The 17,774-nt window shown below is 47.0% G+C and overlaps 1 protein-coding gene across 1 annotated transcript; it reads right to left on the bottom strand.

Annotated features, from left to right (window-relative positions):
- Positions 1–4,841: 4,841 nt before the first annotated feature.
- On the bottom strand, positions 4,842–10,177 carry REEP4 (receptor accessory protein 4). The gene is made up of 8 exons (XM_027865517.1): positions 10,057–10,177; positions 9,076–9,148; positions 8,376–8,452; positions 8,163–8,283; positions 7,197–7,310; positions 6,485–6,620; positions 5,771–5,916; positions 4,842–5,649 (listed from the first exon to the last, which is right to left on the bottom strand). The coding sequence occupies exons 1-8, from the start codon at positions 10,086–10,088 to the stop codon at positions 5,584–5,586; spliced, it is 765 nt and encodes a 254-aa protein (XP_027721318.1). The 5' UTR covers positions 10,089–10,177; the 3' UTR covers positions 4,842–5,583.
- Positions 10,178–17,774: the final 7,597 nt, after the last annotated feature.

Here is a 17,774-nt window from a genome sequence, read left to right as displayed (position 1 = left end):
CAGATAGTAAATCATTTAATAAATGTCTGTTGAATCAAGGGAGAGGGAGCTGCCTCTAGGATGCCTTAATTCAGGGCTGCTTCACCTTGTATTAACCAACTGCTTTGAGTACCCACACTCTCCATGAGTTGAGTGAAAGGAGTGTCTCTGGACCAGGCTCTGCCCCTACCCCCCACCAACCACACCCCTAGCAGTGGGCATCTCTGTGGCTGCACTCTGGGGCCCTGTCATTTGTGGTCAGCTGTTGGAAGCTCTGACCCTAGGGGTTGAGTAGGGGGAAGGGACTGAATTATCATCTCCTCCCCTTTCCTTCCCCCTCCCCCCCCCACCCAGGGTGGGGCAGTGCCAGCCAGGACAACCTGGCCCTGGCCAGGGCCAAGACTGTGTTGAAACAAGAGGCTAATTACGTTGCTGAAACTGGCATCTAAAAATACAGCAACAGGGCCATGTGTATGCTGTGCACATGGAGGACAGAGACGGGGTAGCAGGGAGGGGGGAAACTGAGACTTAAGAAAGAGGGAAGCAGTGATTGAGATGGAAGGAAAAGACGGCCATAGGAAGCTGGCAGGAGATGTTAGGATGGCTGAGGGAAGGAGTGATGGAGAGATGGAGGAGAAGAGGAGCAACAGAACAGAGGAAGAGGCTGACGTGGGGAGGAAGGTAAGGTGGCCTTCCATGTCAGACGGGATAGATTGAAGATGAGGTGGGTGGGCAGGCTCAGGAAAGCGTTTGTGCTCTTGGGAGGGCTCAGATGGAGCCACTGGGATCCAGGCTGGGTCAAGGATGGCAATGGCAGAAGAAGGGGTGTAATGCAGAAGAGTGATTGGATGTGTTCCTGCTTGACCCCAGAGGGTGCAGTGTGGGGAAGTTTCAGAGAGGCAGATCTAGGCTTGCTCTAAGGAAAAACTTCCTAACAATTAAGAGCTCTCCAAGATCCGGAGGAATGTGCTGCCTTAGGAAGTAGAGGTTTCCCTTTTGCTGGGTGTTTTCAGTCAAAGGTGAGATGACCGCTTGTAGTGGATATAGCAGAGATATCCCTGTATGACTTGTACTAGATGGCCTCTGAGCTTTCTTCCAGCTCCAAAATGCTGTGATTCTGTGAGAGGGACTGAGTAGTCATTAGGGGGTGTGGGAGTGCAGTGTGGCTGCAGATAAGGCCCTGAGGTTGAGTTTCCCCTTGTGTACTTGTCAGCCCAGAAAATCCTGCATGACCCTCTTAATCCCATCCCAGAGGCCAGGCAGAATATGGCAAGGAGAGGGACGGAAAATCACCCAGAGACTGAATCTTAGGCTCTGAGATCTTTGAGGCACCAGGCAGTTATTTAATCCAAACGCCCACCCAGCCCAGAAATTCCTTCTAATACATTCCGGACAGGTGCCCAGTATCTACTTAAATACTTTAAGAAGTGACCAGAAACTTGTTATCTTAACATGGCAAGCCCATCCCATTGGGACCAAGCTGGAGAAAGTATCAGCTCTGGACAGAGGATTAAGGCTTAATGAATGGTCGGCCTAGACTATAAACACAGGGAGAAGCCCCCTATCCTAAGAGGAGCAGCTGGATTGGAGGAGCTGATGCTCCAGATCAGGTCCGATCTGACCCACAATCAAAAGGAAGTTCCAAGGCTTGGAAATTTTGTCTTCTCTTTTATTCTGGTTCCATAAGCATGGAACCAGGTAGGGGCAAGGAGCTCCCTACACTGTTGTTGGCTTTGGTTATCTCAGTTGTGTCTAACTCTTCATGACCCCATTTGGGGTTTTCCTGGCAAAGATACTGGAGTAGTTTTCCACCTCCTTTTCCAGCTTATTTGACAGATAAAGAAACTGAGGCAAACAGGGTTAAGTGACTTGCCCAGGGTCACACAGCTAGTAAGTGTCTGAGGCCAGATTTTAACTGAGGGAGATGAATCTTCTGATTCCAGATCCAGCACTCTATCCACTGAACCACTTAGCCTCCCAAGTTTCCAACACGCCTGGGTACAAACAACATATATTCATTGAGTGACTACTATGTGCTCAGAAGTATGCTAGCCATGCTGAAGGATATGAATGGGTCCCTGCCTTCAGGGGGTTTACAATCTAGTTGAGGAAAGAATACATGAAAAGAGTACATTTACTATCTTGTATTCTTAACTTTAGTGCCAAGTTCAGTGGTACAACCCAGTGATTACCATTAGACTTCAGAGGAAGGAGAGATTACTGGGGACTGGGGTCATTAGGGAAGGCTACCTGAAAAAGTAGGTCTTGAACTGGGCCTTGCAGAATTCAGGTACAAGGAGAACGGAAGGAGGCCCTTGGAGGAGAAAGCCTTAGTAAGGGCAAAGAAGAGGAAATGGAACTTTTTTTTTTTTTGAGGGAACAAGAATGAATGAAAGAATGAATGAATGAAACATTTAAGTACTTATTATGTACCAAGCGCTAAGTGTAGGAGATACAAATATTTTAAAAAGAGATAGTCCCTGCCCTCAAGGAGCTTACATTATAAGAGGGGAAGATATGACATCCAGAGTAGTAGTGAGCACGGAAGGGAGAGATAGGGTAGGGATATGTCCATAGTGGCAGGCAGATGGTGAGATAACCTGGGTAGGTGGCTAGATGAGATGTGAAAGTCAAGAATGATCTGGAGTTTAAAGTCAGCCGGTAGGTATAGCAAGCAGAAGGGCTAACATCTATACAGCCAGTTACCACTCCACTGGGTTGGATCCTAGGTTTGGGGCTTCAAAGAATGGAGCTCCCTACAAGCCCAGTGTTAGGTCTTAGATCTGGGGTGAAAGAGTAGGTCATCAGAGGCAGGCAGAAGGTGAGATGACCTGAGTGGATAGCTGGATGCAATGGAAAACAAGCATGGTAAAGAGGAAGGCTGGACTGGAGGGTTTTTCTAGGGGACTGATGGTGGGATAAATTAGAGAGGGAGGGTCAGGTCAGGTGTTAAATGCTGGGAACAAGGTGTTCCTACCTTCTTCTTGCCCAGAGGTTCAGAAATCCAGGTGATGTCAGTCATAAATGGTGGCCACTCAATTTCCAGGTTGCTCTCACTTCCTCCTGGAAGTTTTCCAATCTACAATGATGCCCCCTCCTGTCTTTCCAGATAAATGTCAGGCCCATCCAAATCTGTACTGCTCCCTTGTTTTAATAGCCGTGTCTCTTCACCTAAGGCTAGCAGTTCCTGGATGGGAGGAGCCATCTTATGCTTATTCTGGATCTCCCAAAACATAGTCAAACACAGGCCTAGACACACAGTCGGGATTCCAACTATTGATGAACTATTGATGATTGCCTTGGTCCCAAACCTAGACATAACCTGAATGCTTAACAACATAAGAGTCTTAAGAGAAGGGACCTCAGAGGTCTAGCTCAACTCCTGAGTAGGAACCTCTATATACCTGGATTATATGGTTATCCAGTCACCCATTGAACACCTCCAGTGAGGGGGAACTGTTTCTTAAGCCAGACCAGTCTACTTTTAGACAGCTCTATTTAGTAAGTTTTTCCTTAAATTGGGCCAAAATTTGCCATTCTGTAACATCTACCTATTGGTACCAGTTCGATCTTTGAGGCAAAGCAGAAAAAAAATCATGGACATCCACCCATGAAAGGAGGGGGTGGTTCCAATGAGAGCAATGAGCAGGCAGTAGTTTTGCTTAGAATCACTACCCTCCCGGGGCTGAGCCTTAAAAGTCACAACTTCACATTGCCTAGGAAGGTCAACCGAGGGCAGTCAGAGAGGCCCTGAGGTGGGCCCCATGGTCCTTGGTTGTTTCCAACCCCAAAATGACAGGGCCAGGAGCACCCCAAAACCTTGGGTTCTCACCTCCTGCTCAATGGCCACTCTCAGATAGGAAGACCTCCTAAGCTTGTCAGAATTAAGCACACCCCAAGCCTGGTCCACTTCTCTCTAATCACCAAGAAGCAGTTAATCTTTGAATTGAGCATTAAGTTGGACTTTAGCCACACTCTCCCCTCTACTCCCCCCTCCCTTCATTCACCGGCTTGCTACCCCTAATTAGGGATCTTTTGACACAACACTCCAAATTCAGCTCCTACTTGTGCCTAGGGCTATCAAGGTGGATAGGGAAGGAGTGATATGCCTAGAGCCATTAGGATTTGGAGGTAAGCAGACAGGAGGTAGAAATGAGGTATGAAGGGACTGAAGAGCAATGCAGAAAATTGGTCCAGCACAGAACCAAAGCAGCCTACTACTGGGGTTATCAGTTCTCCCCACCATAAGCTAACAGGATAAAGTGGAGCAGAGGCAAGCCAAGGCCAGGATGGCCTTGCCCAGGCCGACGCTGAGCACAGTGGGGATCGTTGCTTACAATGCAACATCCACAAAAGGGGTTTCCTCCTTTCAGAAAGCATCCATCCGGTGCTAGCTGGACACCAGTAACAAGAGCCAAACCCCACCCTCACCCAGACATCTTCACTGCCCTGAAATCTCCCCATCAGGCATCAGTTGTTGGGGAGTGGGCCAGAAGTCAGCCCAAGCCCTGGAAAACTGGTTGCCGCGACTGCCACCCTGTGGCCTCTCTCCGGAGGTGCAGTGCTCTTGAGCTCAGGCTAAATGTTCATCTTCTGAGGTGGAGGGCAAGATTTCTGACTTGAGCATGAGGCGCTTCTGGGCCTTGGCTATTTTCTACTCCCTTAAAAAGAGTAGGCTGCATAGGCCCGAGGTTCTTCTTTGTTTTAAGATGAAAACACTATCATCTTAAGGTGTAAAGGAAGCCCAGGAGGGAGATAGGGAAGATCTTTGAAATAAACAATTTTTTAAAAAGAGGACCTGCTGGGGGAGATGAAGAGAAGCCAACCTTGAGGCTTTGGGGAGAAAAAAAGACAAAAACAGAGAAGAGAAAATTCCATGTATTTATTTATCAAAACCATTACAAACTTGGCCATACACCAACCAACACACATATACACATATACAAACATATACACACACATACATATGACCCCCAGAAGAGGCCTGTCAAGTAACATGGGAAAGGGGATGGAATGATCAAAGCTGGACCTGGGATGGAGGGTAAAAGAGTTGGCGAAGGGGAATCAAGGCTCCCCCTACCTCCTAACCATTAAGGGTTAGGGGTAAAAGGCGATGCCAGAAAAAAAAAAAAAAAAGATGGGCAATAAATAACCCTCAGGTCAAAGCATGAAGGAGGGATTGCTTTGGCATAACAAAAACAGAGAAATTGGGCAATGCCAACCGGTGACACCTTTAGTAACTTGGTCGAAGAACATGTGACCCCCACCCCCACCCCAGAGCCAGGAGGGGGTGCTGGTCAGGGCCAAATCCACGGTTTCTCAGGCAAACAGGCCAGGATGGTGGTTAGGGGGCTAGGACCCTCCCGAGTCCGGCATAGGCACTTTGATGAGTAGAGGATGTTAGTGAGGGAGAGGGCGCTGGGGCAAGGAGAGATCATATGGAAATAGAGGAAACCATCACAAGAAAGGGGCATTTCTGCCTTTTCCAGTGTCCACAGACCCAACATCCTCTCCTCCAACCTCCCCTCCACATCAAGAGAGTAGGGTGTCAGAGGAGAAGGGACAAGGTCGCTGGAGGTAGAGCAGAATGGAAACAGGCTGGCACTAGCTGTCCAGGTCTGATGGGGCCGTCTTCTTCCGAGTTCGAGACTTCAGGGACCGTGAGGTGCCCTGTGGGGGAGGGAAGAGGAGAGACGGGTGAGAAATGTGTATCCATCAAAGACCCGTGTCCTCAGGCAGTGTAGCCGTGCAGCCAGTGGGTCTTCACCAGCCATCCCCTCAGCTCTCTCACCAGCGGCTTCCTCTTGCCAATTCGGAGGCTCTGGCTCCGCACCAAGGGCTTCTCCCTCGGACGGGGAAGGGTGTGGGCCTTCGTCTGGGAATCGGACCAACACTCATCTTCAGTGTCACTGTCCTGGAGGCCCCCAGGACGGTACCCTGGCAGAAGTAGAGAGAGAACGAACAGAAGCAGCTGGTTTTTTTTTTCCTCTTTTCTCAAGATTTCCCTGACTGACTTCGGATGCAAGGCCCTGATTCTGAGATAAGAGGCTTTTCCCAGGACTCCCCCAACCCTAGGGATAGGGCCCTTGTATCATTCCCCTCAGCCCCAGCAGGACCTGTTCTCAAGGTGTGTCAGCAAAGCAGGCTGACAATAACCATAAACAGCTGACTTTCCTCCAGTGCTTCAAGGTTTACAAAGCATTTTACATCTATGACTTTACCCAAGCCTCAGAATAATCTCGAGAGAACTACTATAAAATAGTATTACTCATATTTCACAGATAAGGAAATGGCGGGCTGGAGAGATTAAGTGCCTTGCCTGTGGTCACACATCTATTAAATGCCAAGAGCAGGTTCTGAATCTCAGTCTTCCTGACTCTACTCAGTAATCCTATCCACTTAGAAGTAATTCTGGCAACTCTATCCATTTAGAAGTGCCTTGTTACCCAGTCACTGCTCTGGGTCTCCCCTCCCTGCCCCTGCCCCTGCCCCTGCCCTCTCGTACTGATGGGTGGTCTCCGGTGCAAATCCTGGTCCTCCAGGTAGAGGGGATCCTGATAGGGTGGAGCAGGATTGTCAGGGATGGTGCTCAGGTCCTGCATGGAGAAGCTCCGAAGCCTACCAGCAAGGGCACCCTGACTCTGCAGGGAAAGGACAAAATGGTCACTGGGCAGGCTGAAGGGAGGGCCTACAGAGCCACTGTGAGCCCCGGGCACCATGGAAGGAGCCAGGAGTAGGTTCAGAACTAGTGAGGAGTGACACTCAGGCTGGCAGGCTTTAGATTCACTTCTGCCGAGGGAATGAGGGCACAGACTAGGGTATTCGTGGGTATTTGACTAAAAGCTGCCTTGGAGATCTTAGATGTAAATTTACTTGTCCAAGTGCATATAGCTAGTTATTGGCAGAAAAAAGATGAGAACCAGGATCTTCTGGGCCCTAAGAGTATTATACCACAATTACGGCACCACAGAGTTAGAGCTAGAAAGGACCTTAGAGATCATCTAGTCCAAAGTCCTCTTATTACAAGTGAGGAAACTGAGGCCCAGTGACTTAATGAATGAGTGATGGTAAGGACTGGAACTCAAGTTTGTGTCGGTACTCCAGGTCGAATGAATGTCTTCCTGAGAATCCTTTCCTTGTGTGTCAGGAAGGTGGGGCACCACCCAGCCCTGGGACCAAGTGGCCAGCGTGTGAAGGGTGAGTGCTCAGGCCGGCACCTTGGCAGCTGCCTGCACTGCGGCGGTGGCAGCGATGTTAAGGCCTCGCTTCCCAAAGCTCAGCACTGTCTCGTAGCTCCGCTCCTTGGCCTGCACGATGTATGAGTCGATCTCCTAGGGACACAGGGAAGTCGGGGGTGAGGGAAAGTGAGGTGTCCAAGAGTCACATCAGCCCTTCATTTATTCAAGAGGCCACATCCCAGACACCAGTGATACCAAGGCAAAAACAAATCAGGTTCTCTCTTTATGGAGCAATTTACATTTTTTAGGAAAAAAAAAAGAACAAAACCTCCTCAGGTCTGTATCTTTACACCAATATACCTGGTGTTGAGACCCTGGGAGAGAGAGAAACTGATAGGAGCCCCCAACTCACTGCACCTTCCTCCTGCCCTCAGGGTCTGTCTGCTGCCTCAGAACTGTCTACAGTGTATGGAGCAAGATACAGGACACAGCCTGCCTTCAAGGTCTGTGCTCCCTATGAAAGGTCCTACTCTATTCCCCTCCCAGCCAGAGCCATGTGTAATATTTTCCACTGGATTCTACTAGGCACCTTCCTATACTCATTGGATACTCATAACAATCTTTTTTTAAAAATTTTTTTAAAAATTTTTATTTTTTTATTTTGAGGCAATTGGGGTTAAGTGACTTGCCCAGGGTCACACAGCTAGTAAGTGTCAAGTGTTTGGTCTGAGGCTGGATTTGAACCCAGGTCCTCCTGACTTCAGGGCAGTATTCTATCCACTGTGCCACCTAGCTGCCCCTCCTCATAACAACCTTGTGAGGCAGGGAGGACAGGGCTAGTGATTGCCATTTTTACAGATGAGTAAACAGAGGCACAGATATGGATTGTGCCTTGGCCAAGGTCAAACATCAAATCAGTGGCAGAGCTAAGGTTAGGACTCGCTCAGGTCTCCTGAATCTCAGTTCAGTGCTTGCCCTATACCATTCAGTCTCTCTCCTACCTACCTTTTCCCGGTAGGAAAGGGCTGGATGGATAAACTTCCTATAAAGCAGGCTGGCACCCTTGGTATAAGGGGAGAGGAGCCACACCACAAATGCCATCTTGATCTCATAATAGAAAGGGAACCTGTAAGAGAGGGTTAAAGGCAGGAAGAAATCAGGAGGGGGAGGAAGCAGGCTCTGCCAGTCCCAGTCCCCAGCCAACCACCACCCTCATACCAGGAAATGAAGATGTCCGTGAAGGTCTCTAGTGTCATAAAGAAGGCAAAGACAATCCAGTACATCATCCATCGGACCTGATTGGGGTGGAGACGGGGATCACCAGGGTCAGACCTAGGCTGCCCAGCCTCTCTCTAATCCCTCCCCACCAGCCTCAGTCTGGTGGAGACATTCCATTGAGAAGCTGGCCCAGCTGCATTCCCTCTACCACACTCATCCTCACTAGAACCTAGCACTGTTTCCTGTACTCCCACTCCACAGACATCATTCTTAACACTTAACTGACCCGGTCAGTTGTCTATAGGTGGTTGATATCATTGACATCCCCTACCACTGACTAGTGATCACAGCTGACATTTATATAACATTTATGGTTAAAAAGTGCTATAAATTATCCCATATGTCATGGGGAGTACCAGAATTATTTTCCTCATTTTATAGATGAGGACACTGATAGGCCCAATGAGGCAAACTGCTCACAGCCAACTAGTAAGTAACAAATGGAGTCAAACTCAGGGGCTCTGACTCCCAAATTTCCACTAGGGTAGTCTGTCTCTCTCCCATCTCCTGCTTCACTCCACTCCCATGACGGTCACACTTCCATAAATGTGCCAAACTGCCCCCTACCAGATTGCTGTTCCAGACTAGCTATGCCATCTGCCTTGCGTCCTGCCCCCGTCACAAAGAGGTCTACACTCACATATTCCCGGATATTCTTACTCTTCACAGCTTTATAGGAGGCGTAGGCAGGATACAGCATTCCAAATACCAGCCTGGAAGAGGAAATCCAAGAGAAAGGCTCATCAGGGGCCTCACAGCCCAGTTCCTTTATTTTACGGAGGAGGCAACTGAGGGTCCAAGAAGGGAAATAACGTGCCCAAGGACACATGGGGAGAGCTGAGGTTTGAAACGACATGACTCCAGATCTATGCTTTTGCCACTGTTATGGTCTCTAGGCTTAGACCCTCTGCTCCCTGCCCCCACCTCCCACATATTGACAGTGCCTTTGTTTCTGACTTGCACATCCAACGTTCAGGATTCCTGAGTCAGTGCCCTGAAGGCCCCCTCCCTGTCCCACTGCTTACCAACATCCCTGAAGCCTGCCCAGGCCTGCAGTGGCCTCCCACAGGGTGAGGGCACAAGGCAATCTGCCATGCTCAGAGGGCGGAGAGAAGGGCCCGGGGTGGGAAGCAAAACTAGCAAAGACCTGGGAAGAACACGGGACACTTGTTCCCAACCTCCTAACATCCATGGGCACCCAGAGTGGCCCAGATCTGCAAGGGCAGAAACAGAGAGCCCCGACTTTCCTGGAGGACTTTACTGGAGGAAGACCCTAGGGAGGGGTGTGTGTGTGTGTGTGTGTGTGTGTGTGTGTGCTACAGACCTGGGGTGTGAGTCACGTGCTTACTCAGGCAGGAAGCAGGCACCTAGATTCTCTGCCCATGACGAACCCCTCTCCCTACCAACCACCTTCAGCTAGGGGATGCCCCCTACTTCCCATACCCCTAGTCTACAAGCAGGATCTAGTCCCTTTTGGGGGGGAGGAGTGGGGTGGGTTCCCGCTCGGCTCCACGGCGCAGGTGAAGGGAAGCAGCTACTGGTGATCGAGGGGCAGGTGTCGGGGGGCGGCTGTCCGAGGGTCCCGGCCGCCCCCTCCCCACCCCCAGATCGCAATACTCACACCACCAATCGGGAGATCACCCAGGACACCATCCTGCCGGCTGTGGAGGGTGGGAGGGGGTGCGGTGCCCAGGGGAAGTCGAGGCAGGAGATGAGGCTTCCAGGGGGGTTGGGAGTGGCGGGGTGGAGAAGGGGCGCTCCGGGAGCCCCGGTGGCGGACGCCCGCCTGCTGCCCCCCGCCGGCTGCGGAGTGAGGGGCTGGCAGAGCAGGGAGAGTGGGGGTCGAGGAGGCGGGGTGCTGGGGCTCGGCTGCTCGCAGCGCTGCTCCGGCCGCCCCTCGGCTCCGCAGCTGCCCGGCCCGGCCGCCGCTGCCGCTGCCGCCCCGTCGGGCCCCGAGGCGGAGTTTGCAACTGACTTGAAAGTTGCACTGACCTAACTTCGGTCCAATCCCCGAGGCCCGAGCCGGCGCAGGCGCAGTGCGGCCCGCAGCCCGGAAGGCCGCGGCCGAGCGGAGGCCAGGAAGCGAAGCTTTAAAGGGGCCGTGGCCCGGCGGGGCTCCAAGCTGCAGGAGCTGGGAGCCTGGAGACGCGCTAAGGAGAGCGCCGGGAAAAGGACTGTGGGTTGCTCACTATGGGAGAGATCTTGGCGAGCGTTCGACCACCGAGCTAGAGGTGCAGAGGACACCAAAAGACTTCTGATCCAACCTGTCTCATTTTTCCAATGAGGAAACTGAGGCCCAGGGCAGTGAAGTCTCCCACATAAGGCTCATCAGGATTCGAACCTGCGTCCTCCAAACACCAAATACCCTGGCTGTTTCCACTGTGCCGTGTGGAAATGTATTCCCTTTGCTTAGCCTTAAATATTTTTATTATTTCAACTAATTTAATTAATTTAAAATTATTTTAAAAATAATCGATGATTATTAATACATTATTTACTATTTAACAAATTTATTATTATTAACATTCTTTTTTTTTCATTTTGTGTTTCAGATTCTTTCCCATCCTTCCCCACCTATGGAGAAGCCGAGCAAAATGTTATCAATTATACACGTGAAATCATGCAAAACATGTGCCATATCACAGAAAAAAGGCAAAAAATAAAAAAGATCTACTTACGTTTAGCAAACGGATTAATGAAATGATTTGAGGTTAATGGGATGGATGATGCACTGGAAATTAATTTTAATTAGCACTAACTCCCAACATGGGCACCTATTTCAAATCCTGCCTTTGTCTTTCTATATTATGTGAGTTCCTAGATCTATAGTAGGAAGTCTACTCAGGAAGCCTCCTTTAAGTCCAAACTGAGGCTGTGGGCCTGGACCATGGGGCAGCTAGGTAACACTAGTCTGAGTCTGAATTTGAACTCAGGTCTTCCTGACTCCGGGCCCTGAGCTCTATGTACTTTACCACCTTGCTAGGATTTGTAGATGGGACTTGAAGGAAGCCAGGGAAGTAGGAGAGAGGAAGCATTGGGGGCTTGGGGACAGCCAAAGGAAATGCCCAGTGTTGGTGTCTTTGCTTGGGGAACAGCCAGAAGGCCAGTGTCACTGGGTCATAGAATAAATGAGGGAGAGTAAAATGTAAGAAGACTGGAAAGGTAGGGGAGGAGGGCCAGGTTATGAAAGGCCTTGAATGATACTGGAAGCTTTTCTCTCTGTTTCTGGAGGTGATAAGGAGTGGTGGAGTTCATCAAGCAGGGAGGGACAGGTCACACCTGTGCAATAGAAGGATTGCTTTGGCAGCTGAGTGACAGAGGGACTGATAGGGGAGAGACTGGAGGCAGACAGGCCCACCTGCACACTATTACAGTAGTCCAGACAGCCTGCACCAGTGTGCTGGTGGTGAATGATGGTAAACTCCTTGAAGGCAGGCTTGTTGGTTGTTCAGTTATAACCCCATTTGGGGTTTTCTGGGCAGAGATACTCCTCCAACTCGGTTTTCCAGAGGAGGAAACTGAGGCAAACAGGGTTAAGTGACTTGCCCAGGGTCACACAGCTAGTAAGCGAGGCTGGATTTGAACTCAGGTCTTCCTGGTTCCAGGCCCAGCGACCTATCTACTTCACCACCCCGCTGCCTTGAAGGCAGGCCCTGGGGTCTTATTTCATCTTTGCATCCCTAGCACCCAGCTAAACACTATCCTTACACTTTTGGGGAGGGGAGAGGTGGGGCGAGTCTGAGGGTCTGCACCTGTGATTTCATCAGTGTAGGGAACTCTGGGTGTGGCTGCAGCTCTGCCGCTCTTTTGTAATATATCGTCCCTGAGAGGGACCAGGGGCTGGGAGAGGTTAGTAACTTGCCATCTGTCACGGAGCTGGTATGTGAATGAGAGAACATGAACCTTTGTCTTCTTGGTTCCAAGGGCAGCCTATTTTTCCTACAGATAGGAGACACGATAAATATTTGCTTTCATTGTAGTACCTTAAATTCCACTGGATTTCTAGGCCTCTCCCCTCATCAGCCTCAAGTTGACAGTTCCTAGTCTTGCCCAGCTAAAAATAGGACAAAAAATAGGTTTGGGGAGGGGGAGAAGGCTTGAGGGGAAGGAGGAGAGGGCCTTTGACAGGGAAAGTAAGAAGGCACCTAGAAACAAGAACACCTTGGCCAAAGCTGCCCTGGGTCAGAGGCCCTGACATAGATTCATTCCTCAGGCTACACTCATTTTGAACTTCCTTGATTCCCTCCCAACCCCCATTCCCCCCCAAGTTTTTCAACTTTCTTTTATGAGTTGTATTCTATAGTGGATAAGGTGCTGTGTCTGGAGTCAGGAAATTGTTTTATTGTGCAGTTGTTTTAGTCATGTCGTACTCTGTGACCCCATTTTGGGGGGTTTTCTTGGCAGATGAACTGGAGGAGTTTGCCATTTCCTTCTCCAGATCATTTTCCAGATGAGGACACTGAGGCAAACAGGGTTAAGGGATTTGCTTAGGGTGACACAGCTAGTAAGTGTCTGGTAAGTGTCTGAGGCTGAATTCGAACTCAGGTCTTCCTGACTTAAGGCCCAGTTGTCTTTCCACTGCTGCCACCTAACTGCCCCCAGGAGTCACCTGAGTTCAAATCCAGCCTCAGACACTTATTAGCGGTGTGACCCTGAGCAAATCGCTTAACCCTGTTTGCCTCAGTTTCCTCATCTGGAAAATGATCTGGAGAAGGAAATGGCAAACCACTCCAGTATGTCTGCCAAGAAAACCCCCCAAAATGGGGTCACAAAGAGTCCAACACGACTGAACTATAACTACAATTCTATTGTAAGCTTTTTAAAGGCAAGGACTATTTTCTTTCTTTCTTTCTTTCTTTCTTTTCTTTCTTCCTTCTTTCCCTTCCTCCCTCCTTCCTCTTTCTTTCTTCCTTCCTTTTTTCCCTCCCTTCCTCCCTCCTTTCTTTCTTTTTCCCTCATATTTGTTTCTCCAGAACAGTGCCTGGTACATAATAATATCCTAATAAATGCTTGTTGAATAACTGACTTTGAGGCCTGGTATACATTCTCTCTTGTTGTCTCTCTGAAAGATGGAGAAATAGCTAACTCCCCCTTCTCCCACAAAAGGATGAGGTAGGGATGAATAACGCCATGTCTACACAGGACTCCTGAGAGAAAGGGAGGGGTGATTATTGTTTATTAAAAGCAATATTTAACTCCCACCTACTTCCCTCTGGGGGAATGGAAGAGTTAATGTAAAGTGCAGGGAAAGGCTTCTGGGAAAAGGTAAGCTTCTTGTGACAGGAGGTAAACACATGCTGTCTGTTGCCATGCCATTATTAATTATTACCATCAATTTTATAGGTACCACTGGATGTGAGAACTGGTCATGAAGCCTACCAGAGAAAACTTCCTCAGGAACCTCCCCTCCCTTACCCAGCTGGGCCAGTGTCCATGACAAGAGAAACTGACCATTGCCTGGGACCAGATTACTACTACTGAGGACTTTGGGTCTAGGGCAGGAGTTTTTAACCTTTGGACCATGTGGAGGGACCTGTGGATAGATTCTTGGGGGTCCATAAACTTGAATAGGAAAAAAAAAGTTTATATTTATTTTCTGAACTTTTGGTTTTCTTTGTAATTCTACACATTTTATTTTATGCATTTAAGAACATTATTCTGAGCAAAACATCATTCTAAGGCGGGGAAAAAAGGTAACAAACCCCTGCTCTTGGATTATCAGAAGGTGGTGTGTATTTCCTCAAAGCAAATCACATTATTATCTCTTACCTTCTTTAACACAACCTTCCAGACGAAAAAAAGGATTAAAATGAATGTAAAGGGTAAAAGGGAAAATAAGAGAAAATAAGAAAACAGAGAACTAAGAGGGAAAATAAGAGGACAAAGGGTAGTCTCTGAGTGCCAGGAAGTACTGAGAAAGGAAGGGGACACATCTTTCTCTTAGTTGACAGCATGGGAGTGGGTGCTGACTGTAAAATAATTTTTAAAATGTATTGTTTTTGTAGTTTTTCAATCATGTCTGACTCTTTGTAACTCTTTGGGGTTTTCTTGGCAGAGATATTGGAGTGGTTTGCCATTTCCTTCTCCAGCTCATTTGACATGAAACCAAGGCAAATAGGGTTAGATGACTTGTCCAGGGTCACACAGCTAGTAAATAAGGCTGAATTTGAACTCAGGTCTTCCTGACTTTAGGCCCTGCACTCTACCCACTGTGCCACTTAGCTGCCCTAAATTTAAAAAAATGCTTCATATCTATATAGTACCTTAAAGAACTTTCACATCCATTCTCCCTTGGTCAGAGGTTTCTGGTTGATCTTTTTTTTTTTCAACCAAAGACAAGGTTTATTAGAACATCTATCATATTGGGCATATTGTTTTAATGTGTAAACTAGCCAAAAAGTTTGTTTGGGTTATGTATGGCTTGCTGAGAATTTGCAAGTATATAGAAATCTCTAATGATTGGCTTTTTACACCAGGACAAATTTAAGTTTGAGATGTAAATCCTGGAAAAGTTTTTCCTAAGCTGTGATTAGTGAAACTTGCTGTTTGAGGTAAAAGCTCATAGGATTTTATTTTGAGTTGTCTGGATCATAATAATCCATCAATAATCAATAATCCACCATCTGAGAGGAATGCCAAATCCAGTGGAATTTAAGGTACTACAACGAAAGCAAATATTGATTGTGTCTGCTCTCTGTAGGAAAAATAGGCTGCACTTGGAGCCAAGAAGACAAAGGTTCATGTCCTCTCGTTCACATACTGGCTCTGTGACAGATGGCAAGTTACTTAAGGAGTCTGAACTAAGCAATTGGTTAGATTTTGAGAATCTAAGCAGTGGCTAGATTATAAGAATCCAAGCATCTTAATGGAGATAAGGTGGACCTTATATACAGAAAGACTGTGGGAGGGACCTAGGAGTGACCAGTAAGCTGGGGTGAACAGAACTCCAGGGACCTGGACCTTGTGGCCAAGGGAGAATGGAGCCTAGCTAGAATTAAGGGTGGGAAATGGCCGGGGGCCATACACCTGGAGGTGAGACAAAAGAAGGCCAGGCTAGGTTAACAGAATTGGGAGATTGGGTGCAGCCACAAAGAAAGGCCAGTTGATAGGATTATAGCCTCAGGCTAATGCCAGAGAGAGATTTGGCCATGTGGGGAAGTTCAGGGTTTTTCCTTTCTGGGGCCCAGATCTCAACCCCATCATTCCCACCTCAAACAAATGGGACCCAAATTCTTTTGGAGTAAGGGGTGAAGTCAGCTTCTGAAACTGCTTCCTGCTGGCAAGGGGCATAGAGCTGTCTCTGCCTCTAGGGGGTCCCAAAGAGGAGGTTGACTGGAACCGAGCACAGGCTGCATCCAGGGAATGATGTGGGGATATTGCCTGCTATGCACTATTTGCTACCATCTGTAGGTGAATGGCCCATAGTCTGGAAGACATATCTGACAGAAAAAAACTGCAGGGCTCAGATATAAAGTAGGGACTAGATTTAGGGCCCAACTTTGAGAGGATAAAACATCCTTAGCTCTGCTTGGATTCAGATAATTCAGTTTTCTAATCATGCAGTATCAAATTCACCTCATAGCCAGACTCAGGAATAGCCAGGTGAGTAACATTCCCTTTCAAAAGAACATAATGGGGAAACAGCCAGGAGGATCCCATTTTAGACTGAGGCTAAAATTGTCCTCTCAGCTTTTCCCGATGCTGACTTCTCACCAGTATCACCTTCTCTGAGTAGCTTGTGGCATTTCTCTCAGATGGTGGATTATTGATTATCGATGGATTATTATGATCCAGACAACTCAAAATAAAATCCTATGAGCTTTTACCTCAAACAACAAGTTTCACTAATCACAGCTTAGGAAAATCTTTTCCAGGATTTACATCTCAAACTTAAATTTGTCCTGGTGTAAAAAGCCAATCATTAGAGATTTCTATACACTTGCAAATTCTCAGCAAGCCATACATAACCCAAACAAACTTTTTGGCTAGTTTACACATTAAAACAGTAACCAACAATAGCTAAATTATTTTAGCGGTAACCAAATTATGAAAAGTTGCTTGACATAACTGATACACAGAGAATCAACATCTCATCATTAACAGTTAAAACTACAAATTTAAAAGAGTGTGCTTACCCAAGTTTGGAGGCTAGCTTCATTACCTTGAGCATTGATGAACTCCGTAGGAAAAAATCTCCAGGTCCAGATGAATTTACATGTGAATTCTGTCAAACATTTAAAGAACAATTAATTCCAATACTATATAAACTATTTGGTAAAATAAGTAAAGAAAGAATCTTACCAAATTCTTTTTATGACACAAATATGGTGCTGATACCTAAACCATGAAGAGTCAAAACAGAGAAAGAAAATTATAGACCAATTTCTCTAATGGATATAGATGCAAAAATTTTAAACAAAATATTAGCAGATAGATTAGAGCAACTTATCACACGAATAATACACTATGACCAGGTAGGATTTATACCAGGAATGCAGGGCTGGTTCAATATAAGGAAAACTATCAGCATAATCCATCATATCAACACCAAAACTAACAGAAACCACACGATCATCTCAATAGATGCAGAAAAAGCTTTTGACAAAATACAACACCCATTCCTATTAAAAACACTAGAGAGCATAGGTATAAATGGAGTCTTCCTTAAAATAATAAATAGCATCTATCTAAAACCTTCAGCAAGCATAATACGTAATGGGGACAAGCTAGAAGCATTTCCAATAAGATCGGGGGTGAAACAGGGATGTCCATTATCACCACTGTTATTCAACATCGTACTGGAAACGTTAGCTTTAGCAATAAGAGAAGAAAAAGACATTGAAGGCATTAGAATAGGCAAAGAAGAAACAAAGCTATCACTCTTTGCAGATGACATGATGTTATACTTAGAGAATCCCAGAGAATCAAGTAAAAAACTATTTGAAATAATAAACAACTTCAGCAAAGTTGCAGGCTATAAAATAAACCCACATAAATCATCAGCATTTCTATATATTACCAACAAAGCCCAACAGCAAGAGATAGAAAGAGAAATTCCATTTAAACTTACTGTAGACATTATAAAATATTTAGGAGCCTACCTCCCGAAACAAACCCAGGAACTCTATGAACACAATTACAAAACACTTTTCACACAAATAAAGTCAGATCTAAATAATTGGAAAAACATCAGTTGCTCATGGATAGGCCAAGCTAATATAATAAAAATGACAATTCTAACCTAAGCTAATTTACTTATTCAGTGCCATACCAATCAAACTACCAAAAATTATTTTATAGAGCTAGAAAAAATAATAAGATTCATTTGGAAGAACAAAA

This window comes from Vombatus ursinus, unplaced genomic scaffold (assembly GCF_900497805.2).
Source record: "Vombatus ursinus unplaced genomic scaffold, bare-nosed wombat genome assembly UNPS02014778.1, whole genome shotgun sequence".
In the NCBI taxonomy this organism is placed as follows: domain Eukaryota; kingdom Metazoa; phylum Chordata; class Mammalia; order Diprotodontia; family Vombatidae; genus Vombatus; species Vombatus ursinus.
Note: the sequence above shows the minus strand (reverse complement) of the source record. Positions and strands in the feature narration are given on the sequence as shown.